The 27325-nt window shown below is 46.2% G+C and overlaps 3 protein-coding genes across 3 annotated transcripts; 2 read left to right on the top strand and 1 right to left on the bottom strand.

The window, feature by feature from the left end:
* The first annotated feature begins 7182 nt into the window (after nt 1-7182).
* On the top strand, nt 7183-18932 carry LOC103709697. Its single transcript, XM_008795167.3, has 15 exons — nt 7183-7460; nt 8482-8609; nt 8834-8966; nt 9475-9631; nt 9787-9865; nt 11984-12024; nt 12159-12275; nt 12425-12505; nt 14956-15018; nt 15198-15249; nt 15878-15952; nt 17417-17464; nt 17655-17690; nt 17792-17866; nt 18580-18932. Exons 1-15 carry the CDS (start codon nt 7301-7303, stop codon nt 18649-18651), a joined length of 1317 nt encoding a protein of 438 aa, XP_008793389.2. The 5' UTR covers nt 7183-7300; the 3' UTR covers nt 18652-18932.
* A 2413-nt stretch (nt 18933-21345) lies between these two features.
* LOC103709698 (cation/H(+) antiporter 15-like) lies at nt 21346-24276 on the top strand. The gene is made up of 2 exons (XM_026805670.2): nt 21346-22497; nt 22767-24276. The coding sequence occupies exons 1-2, from the start codon at nt 21445-21447 to the stop codon at nt 24006-24008; spliced, it is 2295 nt and encodes a 764-aa protein (XP_026661471.2). The 5' UTR covers nt 21346-21444; the 3' UTR covers nt 24009-24276.
* Nucleotides 24277-24538: 262 nt separating this feature from the next.
* Nucleotides 24539-27110, bottom strand: LOC103709696 (L-ascorbate oxidase homolog). Its single transcript, XM_008795165.3, has 3 exons — nt 26709-27110; nt 25476-26588; nt 24539-25286 (listed from the first exon to the last, which is right to left on the bottom strand). Exons 1-3 carry the CDS (start codon nt 26948-26950, stop codon nt 24989-24991), a joined length of 1653 nt encoding a protein of 550 aa, XP_008793387.2. The 5' UTR covers nt 26951-27110; the 3' UTR covers nt 24539-24988.
* Between the last annotated feature and the right edge of the window lie 215 nt (nt 27111-27325).

Raw genomic sequence — 27325 nt, 5'->3', positions numbered from 1 at the left:
GCAGGGGGAGCCGGCCGAGGGTGTGGTCGAAGTTCCCCTCGAGGAAGGCCGCCCGGACCGGGCGGTCCGGGTCGGCGCCAATCTCGACCCGGGAGCTCGGGCCCGGTTGGTGGAATTCCTCCGAGCCAATGCCGATGTATTTGCCTGGTCGGCGGCCGATGTACCTGGGATCGACCCGGAGGTCATTTCTCACGCCCTCAACGTCGACCCGACCCACCGGCCAGTGAAACAGAAGAAGAGACACTGTGCCCCGGATCGGATCCGGGTGGTCGACCAGGAGGTAGACAAGCTCTTGGAGGCAGGATTCATAAGGGAGGTGAGTTACCCCGAGTGGCTGGCAAATGTCGTACTTGTTCGGAAGGCGAGCGGGAAGTGGAGGATGTGCGTCGACTATACCGACCTGAACAAGGCGTGCCCTAAGGATAGCTTTCCGCTTCCGCAGATAGACCAACTGGTCGACGCGACTTCCGGATATCAGCTGCTGTCTTTCATGGACGCCTTCTCCGGTTACGACCAGATAATGATGGCCCCACAGGATGAGGAGAAAACTGCCTTTATAACAGACCGGGGGCTGTACTGCTACAAGGTAATGCCCTTCGGTCTGAAGAATGCTGGCGCCACTTACCAGCGCCTCGTCAACAAAATCTTCAAAGAGCAAATCGGCCGGAACATGGAGGTGTACGTGGACGATATGCTGGTGAAGAGCCGCCAGGCAGACCAGCACATCGTGGATCTGGAGGAGACTTTCACCACCTTACGGAAGTTTCGGATGAAGCTGAACCCAGCGAAGTGCGCCTTTGGCGCTTCGGCCGGGAGGTTCCTTGGTTTCATTGTCAACCAGCGGGATATCGAAGCCAACCCGGACAAAATCAGGGCCATCCAAGGTATGTCCCCTCCGACCAAAGTAAAGGAAGTTCAGGAGCTCGCTGGAAGGGTCGCCGCGCTCGGACGATTTGTGGCAAAATCGGCCGAACGCTGCCAACCATCCTTCAAGGTGTTAAAACGCCCGAAAGACTTCCTCTGAACGGCCGAATGTCAAGCAGCATTCGACCAGCTCAAGGAATACCTGGCGTCTCCTCCCCTACTGTCCAAGCCGCAAGAAGGGGAGATGCTCTACCTCTATCTGGCGGTCTCCCCAACCGCGGTCAGTGCGGTGCTGGTTCGGAAAGAGGCAAAGCTCCAGAAGCCTGTGTACTACATCAGCCGGATCCTACGGGACGCCGAGACGCGGTATACGAAGGCTGAAAAGATCGCCTTCGCGCTGCTGACCGCGACCAGGATGCTCCGCCCCTATTTTCAGGCCCATTCTGTCACCCTCTTAACTGATCAACCACTACGACAGATCCTCAGCAACCCCGAGAATGCGGGACGGCTGGTGAAGTGGGCAGTAGAACTCGGTGAGTTCGACATCCGCTACCAGCCTCGACCCGCCATCAAGGCCCAGGTGCTCGCGGACTTCCTCGCTGAGTGCACGGTGCAGGAGGCGGAACCTAGTCCACCGGAAACGCCCAGCCTCGACCTCCCGACCTGGACGCTTCACATCGATGGGTCGTCGAACCCCGAGGGTGGAGGGGCCGGGCTGGTCCTTACCAGTCCTGATGGAGTGATAGCCGAGTATGCCTTGAGGTTTGGATTTTCAGTGACCAACAACGAGGCGGAGTACGAGGCCCTAGTCACGGGACTCAAACTTGCCGGGGAGCTCGGCATCCGGCGTTTGAAGGTCTTCACCGACTTCCAGCTGGTGGTCGGGCAGGTCCGTGGGAGTTCGAGGCCCGGAGCCCGACCATGCAGAACTACGTCCGGAAGGTGCAAGCACTCATTCCCGACCTCGGCAGTGTCGACATCCAGCAGGTCCCCAGAAGCGAAAATGCCAGGGCCGACAGATTGTCCCGCTTGGTGCGCGCAGAGGCGCACAACTTGTCGAGGGCAATCTACCTGGAGACCCTGGATGCCCCGAGCATCGGCGAGGCTGGAGCGGTGATGGCGATTGATCCGGAGCCGTCTTGGATGGACCCGCTCGTCGCCTACCTCGCCGAAGGGATCCTCCCTGAAGACGAAGATCAAGCTCGGCGACTTGTCAGGAAGTCCGCCCACTACGTACTCTATGAAGGGAGGCTATATCGGACCTCGTTTACCGCCCCCCTCTTAAGGTGCCTCCGCCCCTCGGAGGCGGCCTACGTCCTCGGCGAAGTCCATGAGGGCGTCTGCGGATCGCACTCGGGGGCTAGGTCCTTGGCGCACAAGATCATGAGGCAAGGCTATTATTGGCCTACCTTGTTGGAGGACTCAAAGGATCACGTACGGAAATGCGACGCCTGCCAGCGCCACGCCAACGTCCAGAGAGTCCTTCCTGTCCCCTTGGCACCAATCACCGCACCCTGGCCCTTCGCACAGTGGGGAATGGATATCCTCGGACCATTCCCCGTCGCTTCCGCCCAGCGGAAATTCTTGATTGTTGCAATCGACTACTTCACCAAGTGGGTGGAGGCAGAGCCGCTGGCCACTATCACGGAGGCGCAAGTCCGGAAGTTCGTGAAGGAAAACATCATTGTCCGATTTGGGGTACCCCGGGTCCTCATCTCGGATAATGGTCGACAGTTCGACAACAAGCATTTCCGTGACTTCTGCGAGGAGTTCGGGATCGAGCATCGGTTCACATCTGTGTCGCATCCCCAAACCAACGGTGAGGCCGAGGTGACAAACCGGACAATCCTCCAAGGAATTAAGGCGCGAATCGGTCGGACGGGGCAAGCTTGGGTCGAAGAACTCGAGAACGTCCTTTCGGCGTATCGGACCACGCACCGGAGAGGAGGTCCACGATCCATGGCAATCTGAGCAGCTCCGGCTTGGCAGGCTCCACCGCACCTGCACTTATATTTATAGCCAAACTGTGGCCCCCCGGTCGTTCCGATGCGGGTGGCTCCAATAAATGCGGGCGCATCGAATCCGGAGCCGTTCCGGCTCTCGAGGCGTATCCTCCCACGACCTCCTAAGCGTCGTTCTCCTTAATTGCATTCTTCATGCAGGACACTCCGGGCGGCGTGTATCCCACGGCCCACGTATCTCCGCACGCGCCCAGGCCGCATCCGCCTCGAAGAACGCGCGTATCGCGGCCGCTTAACTGGCACTCCTCGCAAGCAGCAACTGGCCGATCCGATTTCCCAGGTAACACCTCAATTAGCATTTAATAGCCTTCTGGTGTTTCCCAGGCGACGCTTCGAGAGGAGGAGAAATACGATCGCAGCTGGCCACGGAGAAACCCCGTCGAGCGGCAAGTGATAGGCGCGCGACCAACGAGTGGAATTCCCCGAGGCTCAATCCTCGGATGCCAGGCTAACCCGATGATCATCCCGGGAGCAGACTAGCCTGAAGCCCCGACCGGTCGCCTCGGCTTGCGCCAGCCTTGGCCGACCAACGAGCGGAATTCCCCGAGGCTCGGCCCTCGGATGCCAGGCTAACCCGATGATCATCCCGGAAGCAGACTAGCCTGAAGCCCCGACCGGTCGCCTCGGCTTGCGCCAGCCTTGGCCGACCAACGAGCGGAATTCCCCGAGGCTCAGTCCTCAGATGCCAGGCTAACCCGATGATCATCCCGGGAGCAGACTAGCCTGAAGCCCCGACCGGTCGCCTCGGCTTGCGCCAGCCTTGGCCGACCAACGAGCGGAATTTCCCGAGGCTCGGCCCTCGGATGCCAGGCTAACCCGATGATCATCCCGAGAACAGACTAGCCTGAAGCCCCGACCGGTCGCCTCGGCTTGCGCCAGCCTTGGCCGACCAACGAGCGGAATTCCCCGAGGCTCGGCCCTTGGATGCCAGGCTAACCCGATGATCATCCCGGGAGCAGACTAGCCTGAAGCCCCGACCGGTCGCCTCGGCTTGCGCCAGCCTTGGCCGACCAACGAGCGGAATTCCCCGAGGCTCAGCCCTCGGATGCCAGGCTAACCCGATGATCATCCCGGGAGCAGACTAGCCTGAAGCCCCGACCGGTCGCCTCGGCTTGCGCCAGCCTTGGCCGACCAACGAGCGGAATTCCCCGAGGCTCAGCCCTCGGATGCCAGGCTAACCCGATGATTATCCCGGGAGCAGACTAGCCTGAAGCCCCAATCGGTCGCCTCGGCTTGCGCCAGCCTTGGCCGACCAACGAGCGGAATTCCCCGAGGCTCAGCCCTCGGATGCCAGGCTAACCCGATGATCATCCCGGGAGCAGACTAGCCTGAAGCCCCGACCGGTCGCCTCGGCTTGCGCCAGCCTTGGCCGACCAACGAGCGAAATTCCCCGAGGCTCGGTCCTCGGATGCCAGGCTAACCCGATGATCATCCCGGGAGCAGACTAGCCTGAAGCCCCGACCGGTCGCCTCGGCTTGCGCCAGCCTTGGCCGACCAACGAGCGGAATTCCCCGAGGCTCAGTCCTCGGATGCCAGGCTAACCCGATGATCATCCCGGGAGCAGACTAGCCTGAAGCCACGACCGGTCGCCTCGGCTTGCGCCAGCCTTGGCCGACCAATGAGCGGAATTTCCTGAGGCCTAACCCTCGGATGCCTGGCCTAGCGCCGGAAGAATTTCCTGAGGCCTAACCCTCGGATGCCTGGCCTAGCGCCGGAAGAATTTTCTGAGGCCTAACCCTCGGATGCCTGGCCTAGTGCCGGAGGAACTTCAAGAGTCAGGAGTCGGCGAGACGCTACCAAGAGTTAAAAAGAGGAGCGAACGAACAGTCCGACAGCAACGGCAGCAGCACAAGGGAGAAACTCGAGGATGCCTGTGGAGAGAAAGGCGGACGGGGAGGCCCCCCGGTTAAATAGGCGGAAAGGCGGGTGACGCCTCGGTGACGCCAGAGGACGCCTGGCTGCCGAAGGATCGTTCGCGCCCCAAAGGCGAATCAACGCCATTAAGGAAGGATGTCCGCCGAAATCCGCAGACTGCCAGATCAGCGACAACCGCCATACGCCATAAAGAAGGCGGGGAGCTCGGAGCGCGCGCACCTTTCCGAGGGATGGCGGCAATCTCGAAGCGTCACTCTCTTCACCCGTTCCCCTCCTGGTTTCAGGCTCGGGAGTGGGGGGCTACTGTTACGGGGGAACTTAGCCACCATGCCCCACGTGACCGGCACGCGCGCCCAGGAAGACTACGGCTGCCCCTTGATCCAGCAATCCGACCTCGGGTCGGATATCTTCGGCTCCGCAGCCCGACCCCGAGTCGGCTGCCCCTTGATCCAACAATCCGACCTCGGGTCGGATATCTTCGGCTCCGCAGCCCGACCCCGAGTCGGCTGCCCCTTGATCCAGCAATCCGACCTCGGGTCGGATATCTTCGGCTCCGCAGTCCGACCCCGAGTCGGTTGCCCCTTGATCCAGCAATCCGACCTCGGGTCGGCAATCTCTTGACAACAACAGATTGTTCCCCTGAGGCACGCCGCGGCCCCCTGCTCCACTACTCCCTGCAACGGCCGAATCCGGCGCTGCCCTACGATCCCCTGTAACAGCTGTACAAAGCGGAGCTCCACTACGCCCTGCCATGGCCGTTCCCAGCGCTGCCCCACGACGCCCTGTAACGGCCACGTCAGTGGCAACCCCATCGTGCCACACGATAACCAATCCCCAGAAAAACCCCCCAGCCTGATATATATGGGGCTGGGGGGGAAGGGGAAAGGGAGAAAGATTTTCCAGAGTATCATCTTACCTGCTACCTCTCCTTCTCCTTCTCCTTCGATCTCCCCTGACTTGATCGTCGGAGGGCCCCCACTACCCTGGTGGTGGTGCGAGGCTTGCTTGCAGGTTTTCCGGCGGAGGGCGGAGCGCAACCAAAGCAATTCAAAGGGAACCCCGTTCACACCGCTGTGCCAATCGTTCTCGGTTTGGACCCCCAGCAACAGGCACCATAGTACATCATATAGGGCGGGACTCCTTTTTTTTTCCACGTTTTCTATTATGCGCATCTTAAAGAGGAAACCCAGAAGTCAAATAAAGAAAATTTTTTTTCTATTAAATAAAAAAATTCAGTGCATCTTTTTTCTTCTTTATTAAGCGATACATACTTATCGGCTTTCTGATACATGCCATAAGTTTCTTTGATACACACATAGTAGCAACCTAATATATGCCTCCAAATAAATCGATATATAGCTCCTATAATATGCTGTTCACCAATATATAGTATATAGCTAGTCGACACACACCCGACAATATAGTTATCCAATATATTAATACACGCATTTAGGTAAATCGATACATAATTTTCAGAAGAAAGAGAGAAAAAGACTCGAGAGGAGAAGGAAGTCCGTATGAATGGAAGAGATGACTTGATATGAAAGATGATAGAATGAGAGGCTTGATGAGGAAGAAAAAGAATGAGGATGGTCCCTTTTAGCACTCGCATTTTTTTTTCTTTTATTTTTTTTAAGTTAGAGGCCTTCGTTAGTAAATTTTTTTTTATTTAACATTTAGATTTTTTTTAAAAATAGATGCAAGAGAAAATATATAATTTTTTTTTTTCCCCTAAGATGTCCGCCCCATATAATTTTTTTTCTTAACCCAAAATGCTAGTCTTTGGTGTTCATCGTGTTGTAGCTATCCTTACCAGAAGGGACGGTAGAAAATTTTTTATCCTTTCGGACCTGGGACCGGCCATTTAACGCCGGGCCGGGCTGTATCTTTGGTGCAAAAGAAGGATTCATCTACCTTCGCGCGAATCAACCGTTGGATCATCGACTGATTGCTTTAAAAGCTGTGCAAGCGGATGAGTAAGGGTTTGTATCGCTTTGAGAGCTGTGCTGTTTCTAGTTCTGACTCTAACGGAAATGGATCGAGACGGTAAATTTGTGCAAACGAAGGTGAATCCTTCTTTGGCTCGAAGGATACAACCCGGTCCTTTTAACAGCTCCCACCGACCTTGCCGTAAAAGCGAAAGCAAAAGGCCACCTTCCATTCAACGGTGCACGGGAATAGGGTTGCAGGAAATTGGGACATTGCGGCGCCCGCCACCGACTACGATGCCGAGCACCACCTCGTATCCTTACCCTCAAACCTTTCACGGCGACTCCCAAAAAGGCCTCACTCTACGAAAGCGGAAAAGATTCGATTAATCTCACCGCAAGTATTCACGATAGCGCCACAGACGGGAGCACGCTAGTCACGTGCCAGGTCCCATCTAACGCTCCGTGCCCTTTGCTCTCCTCCGGTGTTTATAACAATACCGACCGTGTCCGGCACCGATCGATGCCCTGCCGAAGCGTTCGCCGCCATCGCGTTGCGATTAGGAAGAGAGAAGAAGGGATTTTGACTTCCGGCGATCGGGTCCGGCGGCAATGGCATTGGCGGAGGGATTGGTGCCGATCACCAGGGCCTTTCTCGCCCGCTATTACGACAAGTGCCCCCTCCCTCCGCTCTCCGACGACGTCCCCCGACTAACCGCCGAGCTCCGGGGCTTCGTCGACGGCCTCTTGAGGGAACTCGCCCCCACCTTTGGTGAGTTCTTTCTTTCTTTCTTTCGATCGAAGAACTTCTTTTTCTTTATTTTTGTTCGGATTTGGGAGCTTTGGAAGGTGATTCTGGTGGAAACGAAGTGATTTCTTGCGTTGAATAATTGCAACTTCCTGCTAGGATCTTTAATTTTTTTTGGTTTTCTATGGAATTTGGTTGTCAAGATTTCATTCTGGTGAGTGAGCGAGACTAAATCGGAGAGTAATTGTAGCTTCTCTAACAGTTTTTAAAAAGGGTGGGTTTTTTGCGTGTGGTTTTCCCAGAAATTCAAGAATCAAGATTTTGTTCATATCGGTCATGGCAAAAGTTGATCTTTTGCCTTTTTAAATTTTTTGTTAGTGTTGGGATGAAGTTCAAAACGTTTCATCTGCATTGCTTATAGACTTGCTAACATGTTCCAGACCCTTTCGCAAGAACTAAACTGTTGGCAGATTAGGGGAATTCCCAAGAGTGAGACGGACATGAAACACGTCAGGATCTATTGGAAGGAATATGGGAAGAATTTCGTGATTTCTAGAAACCCAGATGTCCATGCCACTTATAAACATTTGTTTGAATATTGATATTATTGCGTGTTAGATACTAGGGATTCTCCTCAACTGTAGGGTTTTTTATTTTTTGGCGAAATCTGTCAGAAGTATGCCATTCTTGAGTCTCTGTTCCTGCACGTCCATCTTACCAAGTTATGGATTATGGCAGAAGAGAAACACAGCTAAATCATGTTCTAGAGTGAGCAGCTTATTCGATAGAAGTTCAGACAGTTACAGAAGTAATGCGTCAAATTCCTTTATGTGGAAGGCAACTCACTTCCATTTCTACTTTACCTCTAATTTGTTCTTCATTTAGTTAATTCAAATTGTTAATATTACCGTCTTTTTTGTTTTGATATTATTATGGTAACTTAAATACTGTAATTTAAAATAATAGCATTTTTGTTCTTAGAAAGTTTGAGCAGCAATTTGCTTTGTTGCATATAATTACACATGTTCTCCTTTTGATTCTGAAGGTGAGGAATTAGTGGTGAATGAAGCCAACCGTGAACCTCCCCATAAAATTGATGAGAACTTGTGGAAGAACAGAGAACACATTGAAGAAATTCTGTTTTTGCTCGAGGATTCTCATCGACCAAGATCGGTATGACTTCAATAGTTCAATTTATCTTTTATTTTCAGATTTATACTTCATGTTCGCATCAAATGATTCTGATAATGAAACGGCTTTCAAATGTCCAAGTTTCTAGTGCTTTCATCCTTTAAAGCTTTTGCTTTGCAGTATTATCTATTTTTTTAATGCTTTCTGTAGACATAGTTCAGTAAAACTTCAAACAAATTCAATTTGTTTGTTATGAATGTATGTAGCTTCAAGAAAAAGCGACGCCTGAAGATATGGATATTGCTGCTGTCTTTGGAGATATTGAAGCCAAGTTTAAAACTAGTTTGAAGACACTGGAGGCATTCCAACTAAGAAATGCTGACAATATATTTAGTACAGGTGGCTTTTTAATGACCTGTTTGTAACTATCTTTTTTAATCTGGAAGCATGCGTTATAACAAAGCACTTACATTTGTTGGCCCAGGGATTCTTAGGATTGTTCTCATTTAATTCAATTGATCAGGGGTCAATCAATGATTCACAAATCTTGCCATTGACTAACTGTGCAAAATGGTTGTATGTTTGGGATTCATGCCACGATTGTGGACTCTAATGCAATTTCTGTGTATATCTCTTATGCTTGTTCTCAGAGAAGATAAATTAATTGCTACTTAGGAGACCTGTTCAGTTTATCAGCTAAGGAAACCTGATAAACTAATAAATTAATTGCCACTTAGGAAATCGGTTCAGTTTATTGGGGAAGATAAGTTAATTGCTCTTTCTGTCTATATCTCTTATGCTTGTTCTCAGGGAAGATAAATTATTTGCAACTTAGGAAACCTGTTCAGTTTATCAGCACTTGCTAAGATACTTTCTTGAATTGATCAGGTGGTCTGTAAATTTGCAGTTATGACCTACATGCCCCAAGACTTTCGAGGCTCTCTCATTAGGCAGCAAAGAGAGCGCTCAGAGAAAAATAGGCAAGCTGAGATTGATGCTTTGGTTAATTCTGGTGGAAGCATACGTGATCGATATGCTTTACTGTGGAAGCAGCAAATGGAGAGGTGTGCTTTTCTTTTGCTTTACAACCCCCCCCCCCCCCCCCAACCACCACCACAAAAAAAAAAGCAATGATTCATCATCTTGAATATATGAAATTAAATGCACAATCTGGATGTATTTATATTCTTGATTTATTGAATTTGCGTTGCCCTCCCAGACGGAGACAATTGGCTCAGCTTGGTTCAGCAGCAGGTGTATACAAGGCGCTTGTTAAATACTTGGTTGGGGTACCACAGGTGTGTCATGCATAGATTTTCAGAAGCTTGTTATCATCTTGCCATTTTGCTATGTGTATTGGTTCATTGTTTATCAGGCGACCTGTTTTGAGTGTTATTGTTAACATATATTAGGATGCAAAATAGAGCAACAAATGGCTTGCCACTATCTCATACTGCTGCACAGATCGTATGGATTTGTCAGGATTTACTTTGCATTCACTACAAGTGCTTCTATGCTACTGTATAATGACTAAATTAATTGTTATTGAATAAAAAATCAGCTTCTACAGGTAGATTGATGACTACCTTTTCTTGCGACTCTTATCCACTTATTCTCTGGTCTTTGCATATGCAATCTATGAATTAGCACCCTGGGCTCTGAATATTAGCAAGCAGGCTTCTTGGTTCAGTTGTAAAAGATATCTTTATACTCTATTATGTGTTTATGCACGTTTTGTATATACTTATGCATGTACATGTGCCAAAGTCCCATGTATTTGATACGAACATTTTGTTGTTTACACTGGCTATTGCTCTATTAGTAAGCAGCAGCAGAAGCACAAGTTATTAGAGTTTATAGATATTAGTTATGGGGTAAATACAAAATTTTCAATTGGGATTTCAGCAGGCCATATAAAGTGGAGAAGTGCTTTTGCAATCATTGGATGCCTTGAAAATAACAAAAAAAAAAGAAATTACTAGATTTTATAGATATGAGCTGTGAGGCAGATAAGAATTTTTCAAATGAGATTTCAGCAAGTCATATCAAGTGGTGAAGTGCTTTTGTAATCATTAGATGCCTTTGGAACAACTTATTGGATTTTGTAGATATTGCTGGACAAATAAGAATTTTTCAATGGGATTTCAGCAGGTTGTATAAAGCTGAGAAGTGTTTTTGCAATCATTAGATGCCTTTAAATCTATCAGAAGACAGAATTTAGTTTAAAGGCCAACTATTACATTTAAATGAACATTACAAGTTTACAACAAACACGTGATGTTGAGGTAGACATGTTATAACTAAAATATACAGGTATATTAATCAATTATAAGTTGAAATCTGGGGTTGCACTTGTAGAGACAAAGTAATATGCATTGGATATAGATGGCATGATCATGTGCATCAAAGATTAAGGAGGTCCCAGTAACAAGAGGGATTCTCTTTTGTATGGAAGGGTAAGGAGAGAGGAGGAATGCAGCTTGCAGGGCTGGGTTAAAAACAAGTGTGTCAATGTCGGGAGAAACTGAGAACATACACAAATGCAAAACATAACCAATGAGATAATTCAAGTTGGTTAAGTTCATGGTAAGATCAAATCATCGATTTGTTAATTGTTTTTCAATATGGTTGAACCATGTATCTTTTCTAGATATTTTCTTACTACTATAAATCTTTCCAATGTTCTGACAGCTGTCTTTCTTTTCTAATCGGAACAAAGCTATGTGCAATGCATTTTTATTATTAGTTGTGTTCTGGTACAGGGTAAAAAGATATCAGATTTATAAGCTTTGAATATTTAAAACTGAAAAAAGTTGAGTGTAACTCTCGATTCTTATCTTTAGTCAAAAAGCCTTATCCCACTTATATGGGGAGTACAGATCATATACTAAAGTTCGATAATATGTTATAACTGATTTTAGCCTGACATCTAACTCAAAGATTTGGTGCCAAGTTCTTGGTTAAAGCATCTTAGGTGGGTAGGGTTACCGGCTATGCAAACTGAGCTAAAGCAATTGGATGGTCAAGTTCCCACTGTTTTTTGAATGAGACTGAATTATGAGGGAGAGGGAAAACTTTGATTTATGGCACAATGTTTGTCTTCACAAATTATAAGCCAAAGAGTACAATGAAAAAAAGATATATAGCTTCGAGTATTGTTCTTGAACTTTTACTAATTCAGATTGCAGTTTTCTATATTCTATGTGAGCTATCTAGTTTCAAACTTGCAATAAAAAGAAAAAGAAAAGAAATTGAATGTGGCACTCATTTACTGCTAATCTTAAATGTGGTACTTTGTTTCTTTGTATTTATTTCGTGTTAAAAGAAGAAATGATATGAATTTTCATGAGTTTTTATAGTCCCAAGTCCCAACTGTCTGCTAGTAAATCATGCGATCTCTCTCCTCTTTCTTGCAGGTTTTATTAGATTTCTTACGACAGATCAACGATGATAAGGGGTATTTTTACTTTCTCCTGAACTGGCTGAGCCCTTTATCATTAATGTGTATCCTCTGTATTTTCTCTGTAGAGCATCCACATGGATTGTGTCTTATATCTTATTCATTTTACTGTGAATTATATTTCATTTTAGACCCATGGAAGAACAACGACACCGTTATGGACCACCTTTGTATAGCCTTACAAAAATGGTGCTCTCTATTAGACTGTTTCTGCTTCTTTCCTGGGGGCGTTTTGAGTCAAGAAAACTGTGAGATAACTTTCGTCCTTTAATTGCTCTTTCCATTCCCACTGTATACCAAAAGTTTCTAGGTGCTATATATAGTACATTTTCATACCAGTTTCTTTCATCAGTTTGTTTTGCTTAGTATTACTTTTCCTCCATGTCATGTTGAACAGAGAGATGGATCAAGTATCTATCATACAGCAAGCCGTGCATGTCTACACCTCTGAGCTTGAGAAATTCATCAAATTTATAGGGTACCTACCATTACATTAATCTTCTTTAGAAATTTTAATTCCTGTTTTTATTAAAAAAATTTCATGCAGTGTTCAATTATTGGAAGTTGCTATTGTGTTCCTGTATCAACAAATTCCATCCTTATGCGCTTGTTATGCTGAGCAATTTTAGAAATGCAATTTAGTAATTATTAACAAGTAGTATTGGTGAAAATGTTGAGCTTGTAGTAACTCATAAACTTAGCCGTGTTGAGTTACACAGAAATATGACATTATCTTTTGTTAATTTTAGCTATAACAGTAATCATTCATTTTATTATTATTTAATTAATTATGTCTACATATGTCTACCTAGCCTTTCCATTATATTGATGCATTCATAAAGAAAAAAAATGTTTTGGTTTCATAGAATTTGTTACTTCTCAGTTGCTCCTTAATCTGGCAGCTTGTATGGTGCCAATTGAAAACAAATTGTGGGATACCCAGACGTCAACCATATACCTTTTTATGTGTGGTTTCCATTATGTTGATGCATTCATAGAGAAAAAATGTTCTAGTTTCATAGAATTTGTTACTTCTCAGTTGCTCCTTAATCTGGCAGCTCATATGGTGCCAATTAAAAAGAAATTGTGGGAGACCTAGACGTCAACCATGTAGCTTTTTTATGTGCGGTTTCTGTGTCACAATGGCACCATTCATTAATTGATGCTCACTTTTCTTGTTACTGTAATTAGTGCAGCTCAACCTTCATTGTTTGCATCATGTTTAGGTGGCCTACAAAATATAGAATCTGCAGTTTAGTTCCTATGTCTTTCCAACTTCTGTTATTAATGAAATATTAAATACCAAACAACTTAGGCTTCATTTACGTAAATGGGATAACTTAGATATGATAGTGATTTAATGGATGAAGCCATAGAAATTTCTAGATGAATTGAGGAACTAGGTGATATCAATCCCCATACGATTTATATAGTTGCAGGACTGTGTTAGTTGGATCCTTCTACCAGGCTGAGGTACCAAACCCTGACATATATAGTCAGGGTGCCAGTTCTTGTATAATTGAAGAATCCTGATTTTGTAGTAAAGTACCATAATCTTAAAAAACCAATGTCAAAGAATTATTTTTTTTATATTCTGATAACCTTTTCCTAATTAGACTACTAAGATATATTTGTTTGCCTTGATGTATTGGTTTTATGGATTTATGCATTAATTGCTTGACTACTTTTATGAGACACGCTTCTTATATGGTTTTGTAAAAAAGGTGCATGTAGCCTTTTCTTGAATATCATTATTATTAATATTACAAAGCATTTTAAATTTTATTAGTTAATTGTTAATATGGACCAAACCTATCCATACATATGTGATAGTATGTCCTAATTTGTACAGTCAAGTTGTAGAGTCCTATATTTGGGAGTTTGGAGAGGTATGAAACCTTGTATTACTGCACTAGAATATGAGCAACTTAAGGATGACATCAACATCTGCACTAGAGTGTGAGCAACTTAAGACTTACTTGCACCTAATCAATCTTCTTGAAGATAATTTAAATAGGATTGCCTAATTTATGATGCAAAATTAAATGTAAGAGCTCTTGATATATTGCCTTTCATTTGTAGCGGAGCTGATATTAGTCATACATATGATTTATCTTATACATAAGACAACATTGTTTTATATACAGAAAAACACGTACAGATTTCTATTAACATGTTCTGTGTGAGCCTTAAATATTTGTCTTTTTTCCTATTACCAAAAAGTTCTTGTAAATTTCTACTGCTTTGCTGTTCTTGTATCACTCTTGGGATCTATTGCAAGTTCATGCATCTGTGAAGCTGCCCATTATGTGCGAGAGCTTCATTTTATGAAATGGAATATTATGAAATTGTTGGCGTTATTTATCTTCCTATCCTTTGAAAAGCTGCTAAGAGCATGTCGGCCTTCATAAGGCCAACTCCAAACATTTGAAACAAGTTTTGATGGTTGTGGCCATGGTTGTTATTGAGCATCTCATTTTACAAAGGAAGTAAGTGATATCATTTAGAGTTCCTCTGCTTTTATCTGAGTTTTGTACTTAATCTTCCCTAATTTGCTTAACAATAGTAACATGATTTCACGATGTAGTTCCAACGCTTGTTTCTAATATTGTTAGCATTTATATTTCTGATGGTTATCAACATTATGGATGCCTTATGTATTTTGAAAATTGCTTATAGAGTTATTAGGATTTGTAGTGTATTGTTGTTCCTAAGCATGGTGCACAAGCTCATGGTGTATAAGTGCAGATTCAGCAAATTAGTGTACTTCTGAGTTGTATTAGTAGCTTTTCTGTGTTTACTGAGATATCCATATATTTTGATGAGGTTTATTCAGAATATTATTTAATTATTTAAAATACTATGCATGACACAACTTAATTCTACTTTTGCATGAGATTTCTGTGAAAATAAGTGTGCCTATTGCAGTGAGGTGTTTGCAAATTCTCCATTCTTAATATCAGCAGAGGATGCAGGTGCTGCTGAATCAAGGTACAGTATCCCTCCGCCAATAGTATTAAGGTTGCACTTATTCCCCACTATGGCACAAATATGCTCAATGTTTTTTTTCCTTTTTTTTGGGGGGGGGGGGGGGTGCGTAGGGGTAGGCTAATGAATATTGTCAGTCTTCAATTTTCATGGTTGATCCCTTTTTATTAATGTTTTTGCAGGAAAAGTGATGAATACAAAGAAACCATGATTCCTCCAGGAAAAACACATGAGGTATGACCTGATAGCAAGGTGCATGCATCTTTCACAGCCAAGTATATTTTATGAACTTTTTCTTTTTACTCAAAAATTTCTCCCTTCATGAAATTGGAGGTGATGCCCAGAGTCTGAGAGAACACTTTAATCAAATAATCATGTTTAGTTGCTGAGAAAGATATATTTACTAGTTTTATAAAATCAACTTAGGGGTTCTGGGAGTTGCTGATATATCAAAAATCTTTGTTTTGTTATGCATATTGCAATTTTCGACAACAACATCGTTGACCGTTTTGCTTGGTTTCCATTCATACATCTTTATTAGCTTTGAACTTTTTGTAGCAGCTTATGGACTTGTGGGCTGTGATCAGGATTGCACCAAGATTTCCAATCCCAGAATTGCGAAAAGCCATGTAGGGCTATAATGTCAGGCTATCATATGAAAGACGGACACTAATAAGCTACCAATATCAAATTGCAAAAATCTTTTTCCTTTTTTTAGCCAAATCACTATTAGTGTGTGAATGCCTCTGATCTGCTTGACCCTAGGACAAAAATTATCCTGTAAAAGTAAAAAAGTAGTGATTCTTCTTGGAGCAAGATAATAGTGTCACTTCTCACGTCTATTGTTTGTTTTCTTTTCCAGGTTATTTTGACAGTTGAATCTGTAAATTCGTATATTGCTTGGGATTTTGCTTTGATACAAGGGACACTTAGCCTGGTAATATCAGAAACTCCAAGTGAAGTGGTCTACAGTATATTCTTTATAAATCTCAGCATTTTGTCTTTGTTTTCAAATAAACCAAACTCCAGCTAACACAGGCATACAAAAAGTTGGATTTGTTGTTTATGATTTGTTGGTACTTGTTACTGCAAAGAACTTACAAAAAGATTGGTCTTATATATTCGAGCTCAAAGAAACACTCTTGAAGGATTTACTGATAACTTTATATATTTAGGTGGCATGATGCACCTCAATTTTCTCGAAGGGATTAAGGAAAACATTATTATCTAAATATATCTATTATGTAGTAATTCCTTGCAGTATGTAGTTAAATCATTACTGTTAAGCCAGGTCCCGACTGTTGGATTAAGGTTTCAATAATGGTGTTATTCCATTATAACTGACTTATCATCCTCTTAATCCCTCTTATGTCATAAACAACACCATTCAAATCACCTTCCTTGTGCAAGATTAACAATCAGCTACACAATCTCCTCTCTTTCTCAGAGTTCACACCCACCATCCTTCTTTCTTTCTTTCATGTGAAACTGGCAGCCACCCATCTGCCCTGCATGTGAAATCATTTGCTCCCCCAATCTCTGCTTACCTGACACTACCAGGTCCCCTACTCATGCAACTTTAAGTGTAGATTATACCATCCATTAGCATCGATGTCATGTAGACACACATCATTTCTCTCTTATATGCATGCTTCAAACTCAACACCACTGATTTATATGTATGGCCTAAGATAGTTGAAAGATTTAAGTTATGAAAATTGAAGTAATCATGAATCTACCAGATCATCGTAATACAAGAACAAATTTCCAGCATAACCTGATTTTAATGGTCTTATTCAGAATCAAACTAAAATTGCCCAAAGCAGAGCAAAATTTATATATACTTCTATTAGTAGGCTTGAACTGTGGTTAAGCCACTTTAGATAACGGAGATCACCTTTGAGATGTTCAGTTAATGTGTTTTAAAGTCTTTGCGTCCATACCACCATTGCAGTGACAAGACAAAATTCACATTTTATCACCAATCACCATGCCTTTCTTCGAGAAATACCATCACCATGCCTTCAGATGCATGCTTTGACATCAGTTCAAATGTTTCACCGCATGAACCCATATGGAGTCTTGGACATTTTTTCCTATTAGAAACTTCAATGCCTGAGGTTTTGAAGGGCAAAAATTTTCTAAGTCATAGTAGTAGTGCTGATTGAATCTTTATATTTCTTTTTAAATTCTTAAACAGTTGGTTGCAAGAGGACAGGTAGACAGAAACTTTTTTGGTTTTATTGTCTTAAAAGCTCACATTTTTTGTTGACACATTTTCATTTCTCTTAACCCATCGATCTGGTTCTGAGTTGGTGTACCATCCAACTTGTCCACTGCACCAACTTCTTTCTTTCTTTTAACATGGAAGAATAAATACTATTTGTTTTTCCATTTACAGGATATTGGTTTTCGTGTGGAGTATGTTAGCCCCTCAGGAGAGATAACAGTAAGTTTCATTTTACACCACAGCAATACTATCCATCTGCCAAACAAACTTTTTTTATTCATTATACCTCGAATTTTTTGGTTCCTGTGGGATTCAAATGTTTTACAATGTGCTTCACCTAGAATAGGTTGATTTTTGTTTTCATATATGGGTGGTTTGCTGCATCTGCTGATTGATTAAAATTCTGCAGATGATCTTACCCTATCAACGTTATGAGTCTGACCAAGTGAGTTGATGCTGGCATTTGTTATTTGTCAGGTGATTTAAGAATATCCTTTTTGTTGCCTTTGAGTTGTCAGTTTTATCTGTATTGTTTTCTTCTTACAGGGAAATTTCTGCACAATCTTGGCCGGATCCTACAAACTCATATGGGATAATTCCTATTCGACATTTTTCAAAAAGGTATCAGAGCTTCAGCAGTTAGCTACTTATCTTGATGCTTATGTGCTATGATGTGTTTTGTTAAGTTACACATCCAAAAAGAAGGCAGGATACAGTGCTTTTAGGGCTTTAGATTTTTCAAAATGCCAACATAGTTAGCTAAATTATAATTGGAAGACATGGACCTGAAAAAGGTGTTAAATGTGTTAGGATCTAGAACAACAGTTACATAGCTCCCTTATCAGGCTAGGGCAACATGTTGGGCCCCTATGGGGAAGAAGGGCATCCATGGTTTGTCGCAGATCCTGCTTTTCCCCTTTTGCAGGATAATGGGTTAAACTACTCCTTATTTACTATTCTTTGATGTAAACTACTATACACATTTAGGTGGAATAGTTTACTCCAGATTAAAATGAAAAAGTAGGTCTATGTACTTTTTTTTTTAAAAAAAAAGAATACTTTTGGAGTAAAGTGGACTGCAAAATAGCATTGGTGGGTTAAAGTTGAGGTAGCAAGTTGAAAGGGTCTTATTCCATCTTTTAGCTGCAAGGCAAATGCAGCGTTAGTAGCCAAAGCTTGCACTTGCCCGAGTTGTGATAAAAGTGGCGAAAACCAAATTCAGACTCGGAAAAAGCAACAGAGACTTAGTAGGTTGCATCAGAATTTGGGCACATGAAAAACTTATGCGATATCAGATAGATTTTTGATATTTCTTCTCCCTTCAATGTTGACAGAGCTTGCGGTACAAGGTGGATGCTATACCCCCTGTTGTGGAATCGCCGCAGCTTCTTGCTGAATCAGGATAAATTCATCTTTCTGAACAGCTGGAGAGGTACTCTATTAAACCACTCCTTGATGCTATAATCCAATTCTTTTTGCACTATTTCTTTGTACCCTGGATTGAAATATATGAATCACCAATCTTGGGGTTGAGACTTTATTGCTATGTCAGCAAAATCTGTATTCTGTATGCATGTGTACTTTTGTCCCCACTCACCAATGAACTTTGTGTACATAAATTTAAGTCATGACATTGATATTATCTTCTTCCATGCACTTCATTTGGACATGTTATTCGGAATTCTGATCGGATCCCTCCATGAGCATTTCTACATTATCTCCAATTAGCTCTATAAATGATGTTTTGCTATTATAGAAGTTACTAAATGGTGATGGTTTCAGTCTAACATCCTTCTGCCCAGCTTCATCTTGTTGGGAAGAGTGATGAAAGGACCAACTTTTTACTTACAAGCTGACAGAACCAAGAATGCGATGATCGGTCATTTCTTTCATCAAGGCATGCATTCACTGATGGTTATCCCATTTAGGTAGTGCATTTACTGTAATCTTCTGCACCAGATCGATCAAACCTACCAGATTTTATAAAATTCTGTTTTGCTTCCAAAATGGTTGTTCTGTGGAAAAAAAAAATGTATGTCTGAATCACCCTTATTAGGCCATTTGACACAACTACTACTGCGGTAACTCACCATAATCCCCCAGATTCCTTAACATATAGCATGAACCTCAGGCTGCAACCCACCCACCAGTCATCACATCCTCATCCTGTAAAGTTCCACACATGCATTATACCTGATCGGAATAGCAGTGTGCATGAATGAAATGAATGAATAGAACTAAATCAAAGGGCAACAGCATGATGCCATGGTTTTAAAAATCCAGACCTGACCAACTACTTCAACTGTTTAAACGACGGACCTGCTAGATTTGCAAAACTGGTAAACCATCGATCATCTCTCGGGTCGACTGCCAGTCAATCAGACTTAATCTAATCTCAACTAAATCTCAGTATCTCACCTCTGGGATATCCATGAAAAAACAAAGGTGAGTTGTCTAAAATTTTTGTTTCATGTAGCCTACCATCCATGAATGTAGCCTCTTTTACTAATCCCGGTTGTGTAGAATTGGAATTCATCCCTTTTGGTACTAGGCTCAGCATCGGTATCACCCCATCACTGTGTTGGCCCGGTACATTAGGAGCTGATTCATGTATTGATAATACTGATAATTGGTATAGTATGATGTACCATGGTTTCTACCGGTGTGATTAGAAACTGGTATAACAACGAAAATTCTTAGCTTTATCGAATTATTTTAGCAGGTTATAATGTGCTGGCGTGTCCATTTTACGAATTCCTGCCTCTAAAGAGAAACTGGGAAGATGGGAGGGGAAGCAGGTAGAGCAGCCTAAATATGGCGTGGCCTTTAGTCTCTCAATGGGCATCAAGTTTCCATGCCGTTCCCCATACGAGTTGGAGATATTTTGGAGGGTGAGAAGAAGACAGCTTGTAGAATAAACAGTTGAATTCGTTGGAGATTCATCACAGTCGAATTCAAACTGACGTGCAATTTTGAAAAGCTTTCGAACATTGGAAAGATTGAACTTTTCCAAATATCCAGGCGGACCTCCCGATGACTTTGGTATAACTGGGACTAAAAATTAGAGCCCGGTCCAAGGATGGCCCGTTAAGTTTTCCAATAACCAACAAGCCTTGCGGTTAAAATCCTACGTCCCATGCATCGCACCATTCACCGAGGGTGATTCATGAAAGACGAGTGCGATGCATGGGGGTCGTGGGACCTTAACCACCCTCCTTCCTTTGCCGTTAGGCAAAGCATTGCAATCCTAACAAGCTATGACCTGGATCTGTTCCTTAATTAGGTGTTTAGGTGGCAGCATCGATCATCGGCACCACAGAATCAAAAATAGTGAAGTCAGTTCAACTTGGGTCAAATTCCCTTATAATCTTCATTCATTTTTAGTTGTTCTCCACACGCCTTTCCCCAAGCCTGCGTTTCTCGTTGTTAATTTGCAGAGGACATTTAGAAGGCGGAAGTCTTTTTTGGAAGGATGGACGAGGTAAAAGATACGTATTGCTATTCGCCGGAATCCATCGGAACCCCTGGAATATGGGGAGTAAATGTTTTCGACTACATGCTTCCTGTCTTTCTTGGTCAATTGCTTCTGGTGATCTTAATAACCCGAGTCGTGTACTTCCTTCTTAAGCCGCTCCGGCAGCCCAAAGTCATCGCTGAGATTATTGTAAGTCTTTCTAATTTTTTTCACTCTAAAAGAACTCACAAGTAGGTCAGCCCTCGGTGGTGCTTGCTACCGAACGAGAGAATATATGACCACTTCCTCCTCTCGAAGAAGTGGGTTTCTCGCCCGATCTTTGGTAAAAATCCTTCAAAGACCATAACTTAAGTGCTTCCCTGGAGGCAGCAGCATTGGCAACACCAGCTTTGATGGTTCATGAATCGTTTTCGGGGGTGGTTGTTACTATTTAGACATTTGCTTTTCCTTCCAGTAATGCTATGTGGTTCTACTCAATCACCACATGAAAATGGATTGGTGTGATTCAGAGAGGATGACGAAATCGCAAAGTCAGCTGCTAAACCAAACAGTAGATCCTAGTTTGGCCAAAAATTATTCTAATATCTTGAGCAATGATGCGAGTCTAGCTATTTTATTTTTATTTATTTATTTATTTATTTATTTTTTCTGAAAAGAATTGAACTTGTGATCATGACCCCGTGAAACATAAGTATCGGGTGTTCATTTTGGCGAGCAGGCGGGCATGTTGTTGGGCCCATCATTTCTTGGGAGTTTCTTCACCGAGGCGTTTGATCTGATGCCAGACCAGAACTACGTGCTAATGGACACGGCGGCCAACTTCGCCCTGACGTATTACATGTTCATGGTGGCCGTCGAGCTGGACGTGCGCGCCATCCGGGGGATGGGGAGGAAGGTGCTCATCATCACGGTGGTGGGCATGGTGCTTGCCTTGGTCGTCAGCTTCACCTCAGCCCACGGCCTCGGCCTCCGCCCCGACATCGTGATCAAAATTCCCGGCTTCTCCGATCCCCCGGCCAAACTCCGCAACGACAAGAAGGTGCTCCCTTTCCTCCTCTTCTTCAGCCTCGCCATCTCCGTCACCGGCTTGCCGGTCCTCGCCCGTATCATCACCGAGATCAAGCTCCTCAACTCGCCGCTCGGGCCCCTCTCCATGGGCTCCGCCATCCTCAACGACTTGGTTGCCTGGATCCTGCTCGCCGTCACGCTGGCCGCCACCGGCGGCAAGGACGGCAAGCCGGTCTCGCCGCTGGTGCCGCTCTGGGTCACCCTGGTGGGTGCCGCATTCGTGCTCGCTTGCTTCCACGTGGTCCGGCCGGCCATCGCGAGGATGGCTAGGCGGACGCCGGAGGGCGAACGGATGAGCGACTTCCAGCTCGGGATCATCCTGGCCGGCGTGCCGGCGGCCGGGTTCCTGTCCGACCTCATCGGGATCCACAGCATCTTCGGCAGCTTCATCTACGGGCTGGCCGTGCCCAATGGCCCGCTTACCGAGCATTTGATCGAGCGGATGGAGCCGTTCCTGTCGAACATGCTGCTGCCGCTCTTCTTCGCCAACAGCGGGTTCAGGACCAACATCTACACCATCCTGCCGTTGTGGGCCATCACCAGCTTCGCCCTCGTCGTCGTCCTCGCCACCTTAGCCAAGGTGGTCGGCACCATACTCGTTGCCATGGCCTATTCCATGTCCTTCCGCGACAGCTTAGCGCTCGGCTTCCTCATGAGCGTCAAGGGCCCCGTCGAGATGATCATCCTCAACGTCGCCATCGATAAAAAAGTTGGTCCTTTCTTTCTTAGTTCTTTTGATTTTTTTTTTTTAACCCGGTTTTTTGTAATTTACTCTTTATGCACAGTTAAATTTTTCTATCTTAATTTTATACTTTGCATGTTCATAACGCAAAAAGAAAAAAAGAAAAAAAAAACACCAGATGGTTATCGAAAGCAAGAGTTCAAAACTAAAATGCCTAACCCATATTCATCATCATCATCATCATCATCATCATCATAATAATAATAATTACGACGTGAGCCCTTCGTAATTTGCAGGTTCTTAGGGGGGATATGTTCGCAGTGATACTCGTAACATCAATAATAACGACGGCGTTGGTAACGCCGGTGGTGACGATGGCGTACATCAAGCCATCGAAGCCGCTCGCGGTGTACCGGCGCCGGAACATTCAGGGGGCGAGGCCGGACATGGAGCTCCGGATGCTGGCCTGCGTCCACAACACCCGCCACGTCCACTCCCTCACGCGCCTCCTCGACGTCTCCAACCCTTCCAAGCGCTCCCCCATCTTCGTCTGCGCCCTCCACCTCGTCGATCTCGCCGGAGGTCGTGTCTCCTCCATGCTCGTCATGCACCCCTCCGCCCGCAACCCCCACTACGGCCGCCTCCACCGCCCCGCCCTCCCCTCCGACCAGGCCCAGTCCGAGAGCATCCTCACCGCCATCGATGGCTATGAGCAGCACTCCACCGGCGTCTCCTTCCAGCCCCTCACCGCCTTTTCCCCGCCCGCCACCATGCACGAGGACGTCTGCAGCGTCGCCGAGGAGCGCCACGCCTCCTTCATCGTCCTTCCCTTCCACAAGCACATGACCGTCGACGGCGACATGGAGGAGGTCGGCAGCTCCGCCGTCCGCCCCGTCAACCTCAACGTCCTCGCCAACGCCCCCTGCTCCGTCGCCATGCTCGTCGACCGCGGCCTCGGCACCGGCGCCGCCGCTCTCTTCCCCGGCGCCCACCGCGCCTCCCACCACGTCGCCGTCGTCTTCATCGGCGGGCCCGACGACCGCGAGGCGCTCGCCTACGCGTGGCGCATGGCGGAGCATCCGGCGATCGTCCTCACCGTCATCCGCTTCATCGAGGCAGCCCCGCCGTCCCGGTTGCAGTCGATGTCATCGGTGACCGACGAGGAGAGCACCTCGGCGCTCTTGGCCGACGCCGAGCTGGAAAAGGGGCGGGACGAGGAGGCGTTGGACGGGTTCCGGCTTCGGTTCATGAGCGACGAGTCGGTGGTGTTCGCGGAGAAGGTGGCGAGAAACAGCGAGGAGACCGTGGCGGCGCTGCGCGCGATGGGGGGCAGCTACGACCTCTACTTGGTGGGGAGGGGCCACCGGAGGAAGTCGGCGCTGACGGCGGGGCTGGAGGAGTGGAGCGAGTTCCCGGAGCTGGGGCCGATCGGGGACCTGCTGGTCTCGTCGGACTTCGGGGTTAAGGTATCGGTCCTGGTGGTGCAGCAGTACGTGGAGAACACCGGCCCTCTATCGCAGCCAGAGGCGCGACAGTAAGCGAGCAACGACAACCACCTGCCGCGGCCGAGCGGCTTCAACTCCGACTGCGACGGCGCCTGACCTGAGAGCTTCAGTTCCAGCAAATCTTGACTAAAATTTCACTATTAATGCAGAAAAATCTTCAGCTTGAATACGGGCAGGCCAAAGGTCTTGGGGCTACCGGAGTTTTGCATACTTTATATCCCAACAAGAGGTGCCGTTTCGAGCTCCTGTTGGATTCTCTGTCATAGTTTCTCCTTTTCTCCATCAAGGTTTTATAACTTAATTCTTCGAGATATATAATGTTTTGTAAATGAATTATATTGCTTTTGCTTATCATAGGCTATTCTTGGAGCTTCATCCAATTGGGCACAAATCTCAATTGGATTATATTGGAGGATAATTAATTACGGATCTCTGATATTTTGGTATGTTAACCTCTCACAATGTAGATATAGATGTATGCTCTGGTCCTCTAACGTAAGGTGATACGTGCAGTGATTTAAATAAAACGTCTAATGGAATAATCAACACAAAAATTCATCAACCGATTATCTTCCACAGCTGACTAGATTAGAATTAATTTGTTGCTACGGAAAGGACAAGCTCGATCTCTTCCAAGGAAAAGAAAAAAAAAATGAAAGCCTTACGGAGGTTAATAACCCACTGAAACAAACTTCTGCAGCAAAGGCAACATAAATGAAAACTTAGCCTAAAAAATTACATACAAAAAATCAAAGTAAAAACGTCTCCAATAAGCTTGGGAGAGTGTCGATAGAATTAGCAGCAGTACGACCAGCGAACTACACAAGAAGGCGACGGCCCAAAAAGAAGCCACTTATTCGTCCCTCTAAACTCCCTTTGATCGCATCCTCCCCCCAACTCTCTCTCGCGGTCTGCGACAAGGACCAATTTAAGAACCCCTTCCCATCCCACCCCTTGATAGCAGAGGAAGGAAGGATCAGGTGCCATGGAATGTGATCAGCAAGGCCCGGCGTTTAGGCGTAAGGCGGCGGCTTTGGCAGGTTGACGACGTTACCGCAGAGCAGGGAGTTCTCTGGAATGTTATACTCATCCCTCAGCGACCGCTCCGGCGAGATCACGCTGATATAGAGCTGCTGCCCCAAGTATTGCTTGTCCCAGATCATCGTCCTCAGGTTCCACATTCCGGCGTTGTCGAATGTCAGCATTATCGCCGACCATGACTTCGGGTACACCTGAACCGTGTGCCGGCTCACTGCATCGAGAAGGTTGTAGGTTCTTCTTTTCTCGGGCGACCATTCCCCGTGTCCCATTCTGCATGTATTTATTATTATTGTTATTTAAAAGAATATGTATTAGATCAAGAATTTAAGTACCAGCAGCATATTATATCATTATAAATTATAATCTCAAGTTGAGTTGATTGCCATGGCATGAAATGGCACGGTATGATAAGGTAATTTCTTTCTTTTTTTCTTTTACTTAAGAATGGAGCAAACTTACCCAGCAGGGAAGAAGGAGTAGCCATCGAGGTGATAAGAATGGATGCTTCTCTCGGGGTTCTCGAGGATGATCTCGATGAACGTTCGGAAGGTGCACTTGATAACGTTGGGTGCAATGACGATGGGGGATTTGTCTGCCGGGGGCTCATCGCCGATGATGTTGTACTTGAATTCCTTGTCGGTGATGCCGTAGTACTCGGAGAGCTTCAGCGGGGTGGCGGGGTTCTCATGGGAGACGCCATTGAGAGCATAGCGGCGCTTGCCGTTGACGAGGCCGGTGCTGCCACGGAGCCTGATGGTGCGGGTGATGTTGATGCTGCCATAGTGGTAGGAGCCCTGGGGATTGGGGCGGGCGGCGCTGGCGGTGAGGTTCCAGCGGAAGGAACGCCACTGGTTGAAGGACCAGGCCCAGCCGGAGGGGGACGGCGGCAGGTCGGGGGACGGTGGCATGTTGGAGCCGGCGTAGCGGATGATGGCGGTGCCGCCGCAGTTGTACTTGGTGAAGCGGGTGGAGATGACCATGTAGTAGTCGCCGGGCTGCTGGTCGGCGGTGACGAACACCGAGAAGCACTGGCCGGTGTGGAGGTCCAAGGAGTCGTAGACGTTCTGAATGGTGTGGGAGCCCTCCATCTCGACTAGCCGTAGCTTGTGCTTCTGGATGCGGAGGTTGAGGGAGGTCTTGATGCCGACGTTGCAGACGCGGTAGCGGTAGGTCTTGCCGGCCTCCATGGTGAACATCGGTGGCTCGTCCTTTCCGGAGGCGTCCTTGCCGTGTTTTCCATTGATGAGGACGCCGGCGGGGCGACCGATGCCGCGGCCTCTGTCAAGGAGGCGGGCCAGCACCTTGTGGCTCTTGGTATACCAGTCACCGGCCAGGACGTTGAACTCGTCGGCCGGGTCGGCGTAGGGGACCGGGATGAGGAGCCGGCTGTGGACGCGGAGCATGCCGATGCCGCCGGCCACCTTATGCATGCTGATGGAGGGGAAGTAGAAGAAGCTACCGATCTGGTCCTTGGGCTGGAAGTGGTACGTCCAGTTCTTGCCCGGCATTATGGGGCAGTTGGTTCCCGTCATCCCGTCCATCCACGAGTTCTTCCTATGCTGAATGCCATTCCTGTCATGCAAAATTTATATAATAAATATTGATTCAAATCGTTCATGCAAGCAATTAAGTGGTGTTCGTTGTTGTTGTGTTGGAAAGAGAGAGAGAGAGAAGAAGGGGGTGGCAGATAACCATGAGAGGAGGAAGGGCTCGTCGAGTTTGTTGAAGACATTGATGATGATGTTGTTGTTGGAAGTGCAGTTGATTTCGGGGCCGGGGAACTGGTTGTTGATGAGGATGACCTGCTGGGGAACACCCAGAGGCGAGATGGTGCCATAGGTGACGTTCCACGTAAAGAAGAGATACGGGTCCTCGGCCTGGACCATCGAGAGGCCGAGGAGGGCAAGTAGCACGACGAGCACCACTCGCAACATCTCTGTTGTCCGTTTCCCTCTCTCCCTCTGTTATCTAATTCAAAGATAGCAATGATATGGGCCTCGTTCTAGCTTGAGTTTGGGAAATGGTGGAAAAGGAAGAGGAGAAGGGCGCGCGGTGGAAGAAGAGAAGGGCAAGAAGAGAGCCCGGCTGTGTCTTTAGAACCTGGCTTCGCAATGGCTCCTTATTTATAAGAAACCCAGTAACTCCGAGTTCTTTAGAGAAGAAAGAGAGGGTGGCGGAGGGGTTTGGGCCACACGCCCGTTCAAAGCCTTGCGCTCCTTCACTCGTTCTCCGCGCTTGGCGTTCTTTCCCTCCCAACGGTTTTCCCCATTTGGGGAAGGGAGGGAAGGGGGGAGAACGAGGAGGGCGGA

The sequence above is a fragment of the Phoenix dactylifera genome, chromosome 13 (assembly GCF_009389715.1).
Source record: "Phoenix dactylifera cultivar Barhee BC4 chromosome 13, palm_55x_up_171113_PBpolish2nd_filt_p, whole genome shotgun sequence".
NCBI lineage: Eukaryota > Viridiplantae > Streptophyta > Magnoliopsida > Arecales > Arecaceae > Phoenix > Phoenix dactylifera.
This window is presented reverse-complemented; position numbering and strand designations above follow the sequence as displayed.

Coding starts and splice junctions, on each gene's coding strand:
- LOC103709697 (XM_008795167.3), top strand. CDS start 7,301: ATGGCATTGGCGGAGGGATTGGTGCCGATCACCAGGGCCTTTCTCGCC. Junction 12,025..12,158: donor CAGATCAACGATGATAAGGG/GTATTTTTACTT, acceptor ATTTCATTTTAG/ACCCATGGAAGAACAACGAC. Junction 15,250..15,877: donor CTCCAGGAAAAACACATGAG/GTATGACCTGAT, acceptor TTTCTTTTCCAG/GTTATTTTGACAGTTGAATC.
- LOC103709698 (XM_026805670.2), top strand. CDS start 21,445: ATGTTGTTGGGCCCATCATTTCTTGGGAGTTTCTTCACCGAGGCGTTT. Junction 22,498..22,766: donor ACGTCGCCATCGATAAAAAA/GTTGGTCCTTTC, acceptor CGTAATTTGCAG/GTTCTTAGGGGGGATATGTT.
- LOC103709696 (XM_008795165.3), bottom strand. CDS start 26,950: ATGTTGCGAGTGGTGCTCGTCGTGCTACTTGCCCTCCTCGGCCTCTCG. Junction 26,589..26,708: donor GAGCCCTTCCTCCTCTCATG/GTTATCTGCCAC, acceptor TTTGCATGACAG/GAATGGCATTCAGCATAGGA. Junction 25,287..25,475: donor TACTCCTTCTTCCCTGCTGG/GTAAGTTTGCTC, acceptor AAATACATGCAG/AATGGGACACGGGGAATGGT.